Source organism: Myxocyprinus asiaticus, chromosome 40 (assembly GCF_019703515.2).
Source record: "Myxocyprinus asiaticus isolate MX2 ecotype Aquarium Trade chromosome 40, UBuf_Myxa_2, whole genome shotgun sequence".
In the NCBI taxonomy this organism is placed as follows: domain Eukaryota; kingdom Metazoa; phylum Chordata; class Actinopteri; order Cypriniformes; family Catostomidae; genus Myxocyprinus; species Myxocyprinus asiaticus.
The window spans coordinates 23,674,429-23,677,832 of record NC_059383.1 but is presented as its reverse complement, the minus strand read 5'-3'; the positions used below and the strand labels follow the sequence as shown (position 1 = coordinate 23,677,832).

Genomic DNA, 3,404 nt, shown 5'->3' with positions numbered 1-3,404 from the left:
GCTGCAACTCAGTATATAAACCAATGTAGCTAGCCAACATGAACGAGGAGTTTACCCACAGAATGTAAATTCACATTCAGATTGAAGCACAATACATTTCACATTCGTCATTCTCAAAAACATTCTAAACATGGGAAATAGACATTATAAAATGACCAAGACATGAACACAGTGCTGCTTTTATTGCATGGAGTTGTATTGATAACATGTAGCACATGTGGCATTAATTACAACACACAGCACAAAGATAAAATTGTGTGTCTGCTAATAACAATAGCCTTTTTTATCTGTATCATATTCTTCAGTTTACTGTTCCTTGGTATGTAATTCAGAGATCCCTTCAAACAAAGATCAAATAACATACTCAAAAGCTATATTTTTATATGTACCTTTATATTTATTGAAACAATGCAGACAAATAATGTTAAATTGCCTTTACAATGTTTACATTGAATTTAACATTGTGAAGAAAGAACTCATGATTATTACGAATCAGACTTTTTCCCATTTAAAAAAAAAAAGGTTTACACAGCATAAAACAAGAAACAGGCATGATAGATACATCAATCTAAACTTAAATTGTTTTTAGTGTTCTATCGGTAAATAAAGACATTAGCTAAATATTATTTACCAAAGCAAAAAAAGAAAATAAAAACTAAAAAATCTAAATGGGGGTTGGGGCAACATCTAGTCATATTTGATATTTCCATACTTTGTAACTTACTTTCCCCCTCACACTGATTGTAATTTATGAAAGGTTAAAAATAAAATAACAATAAATCTTGCTATTACAAATAATAGTTCATTTGATTTCTTACAATTATGACAATACCGTTTCAGAGTGACACGTTTTATATTGCTGTCTCTGCAATAAATATCATTAGATAGTGGCATGGTTTGAGTACAACATTTCTGGGAGAGATTGGGCCTGTTAAATTATTATTTAAAAAATACAAATCTGATTCAGTCAATTCTATAACATGTTAACTTTTTTACATTTAAGAACAAATGTTTATTTCATCTCTTTGCTTTCAAAATGATATAGTGGACACTGTTTTCCTTGTTTTTGAGGCAACAGTGAATCTGCTAAATGCTCTCTTCATGGCATCTTGAAGCTCCTTATTCCTCAAGCTGTAAATGATGGGGTTCAACAGGGGTGTAATCACAGAGTACACCACAGCAATGATTATACGAACATCTGGGTCAAATTTAGCTACTCGATAGGAGATATACACACACAAGGCTGACACATATGAGATACACACCACTATCAGGTGGGACACACAAGTGCCTAAAGCTTTAAGCTGCTCTGCAGTGCCCATTCTTCTGATAGCTTTGCCAATATAGATATATGATGTTAAAATAAGGAAGAATGTACTGAGAAGTGAAAAGAGAGCAGCTGAGAGAGACACAATGCCATTCTTGCTGGTGTCAGCACAGGCAAGGATCACTACTGATGAGTGATCACAAAGCATGTGCTTAACTATTTTAGGCCCACAGTAAGGCAGCTGAGTAGCCCAGATAGCTGAAGGCAGTACTGTGACAGCCCCAAAACCCCAAGAAGCAAATATCAACAGAAGACAAACCTGCTTGGTCATGATAGTTGTGTACCGCAGAGGGCTGCAGATTGCTACATATCGGTCATAAGCCATAACAGTCAGTAAAGCACGTCCCGTCACTCCAGCTGAGAGGAAGAAGTACATCTGTACAAAGCAACCTGTTTTAGAAATGGTCTTAACCTCAGTCAGAAAAACTGATAATATGTTGGGGATTGTCACTGATATGTACACAATGTCAGAGAAGGACAAATTATGAAGGAAGAAATACATAGGGGTGTTGAGCTTGGGGTCAGTTCTAACAAGGTAAATGATCAGACTGTTTCCACTAAAAACAAAAACATAGACAATGAAGAAAACGGGAAGCATGTAATTATCCTTCAGTCCTTCAAGGATAAAGTATTCCACCGGCCCGCTGGTGTTCATTGTAGTGATGTGTAAGCATGCAGATCCTGATCTAAGAAAACAAATGCAAATAGCAGTACAAACTGAACATTATGCAGTTTACATTACAGGTTAACATCTTTAAGATTAAATGATTTGCTCCCACATTAGAAATCACAGATGGGTACAGTGATTTTTCAGTGGTTTATGCAGACCCCAATGTTTACTTGTTCTACCATTAATAAATAACTTAGAATTTAGTCTTAATTTCTATGACTGTGCCATGAACATCCAGATAATTCACGGCATGAAAAAAATATTTTGATATTAAAAATGTCAGACAATATATGTATATTTTAAAATTTTTTATGTAAAGAAATCCACTAACCTTACAACTGCAGTGAATATGGAGTAAAATCAGTTAAGTCAGTTAAGTCAGTTAATCAGTTAAGTTAAATTATTATCATTATTCATCACTCTATCATAGTTAAGAGTCTCTAACCCAGTTGAGAGTCAGTAGGCCAATGTGTTCATGCCTGTGTCTTCCTATGTGGTTAAAATTAAACATGGACAAGGATTTAAATGCTGTCTGTCTCAAGAAGAACATTGGGGGTGGGGATTAATACCAATTAAACATTTTCATTCGATGATGATGTGATGTAATCTATAACCTTGGCAACGCCTCTCATGGTGCATCATTAAAAGTTGCAAGTGACAAGTTAGTTCAGTTAGGGTGTTTTAGTTGTTCAAAAGTCCTCATTGAAAATCTGGGATTTGAAATCTAATTTAAACCTGGCAATAAACAGTTATAAACAGAAATAAACAGTTTTAGGATTCTGAAATTTTTAAAACAAAGAAAAGTTATAAGTAAAATTAATAAGAAATATAGCAGCGAGCAGCAATTAACGGGGTTCAAGCGGTTTAAGGCCTTTAAGCACATGCGTAAAAAGGTAATATGTTTTATTTAGCAAGAATGTAACCACCTAGATCATAGATGGAATAGACCATTTACAGCCAATACAGGCAATTTACTAAGGAAATACATGGCTTTTAAAGCTTTTTAAAGCTTATAGCGCCACCTATGGTCCAATCTCCATTAAAGTCTGTATGCTTGTTTAGAATCATATGTCGCATGTGCTCACCTAATTTTGTGAAGTTCTGAGTTTGTTTAGGAATTATAGGCTTATTTGTACACTTGACCATGCCCATTTTCTAAATGACACTGTTATAGCTACCCAAAGGGTAAAGTTTTTTTTTTTTTTTGATAATTATTGACCTAGAGAGTCCAGAGAATTGTACTGCATTGGTTTTTTTGAGGTTGAGAGAAAAACCTAGGACTAGTTCACAAAAGTAGGTTTTTACATAATCGTGAATATTTAATGAACGATTTGATTGACAGCAGTGGTTCTTGAGACAAAGTTGTTCAGTATGAGGAGATCTAACAAATTATATGAATTATAGCTG

At 34.3% G+C, this 3,404-nt stretch overlaps 1 protein-coding gene across 1 annotated transcript; it reads right to left on the bottom strand.

Annotated features, from left to right (window-relative positions):
* Positions 1 to 1,031: 1,031 nt before the first annotated feature.
* LOC127430909 (olfactory receptor 6N1-like) lies at positions 1,032 to 2,006 on the bottom strand. The gene has a single exon (XM_051681051.1). It carries the CDS (start codon positions 1,980 to 1,982, stop codon positions 1,032 to 1,034), a length of 951 nt encoding a protein of 316 aa, XP_051537011.1. The 5' UTR covers positions 1,983 to 2,006.
* Between the last annotated feature and the right edge of the window lie 1,398 nt (positions 2,007 to 3,404).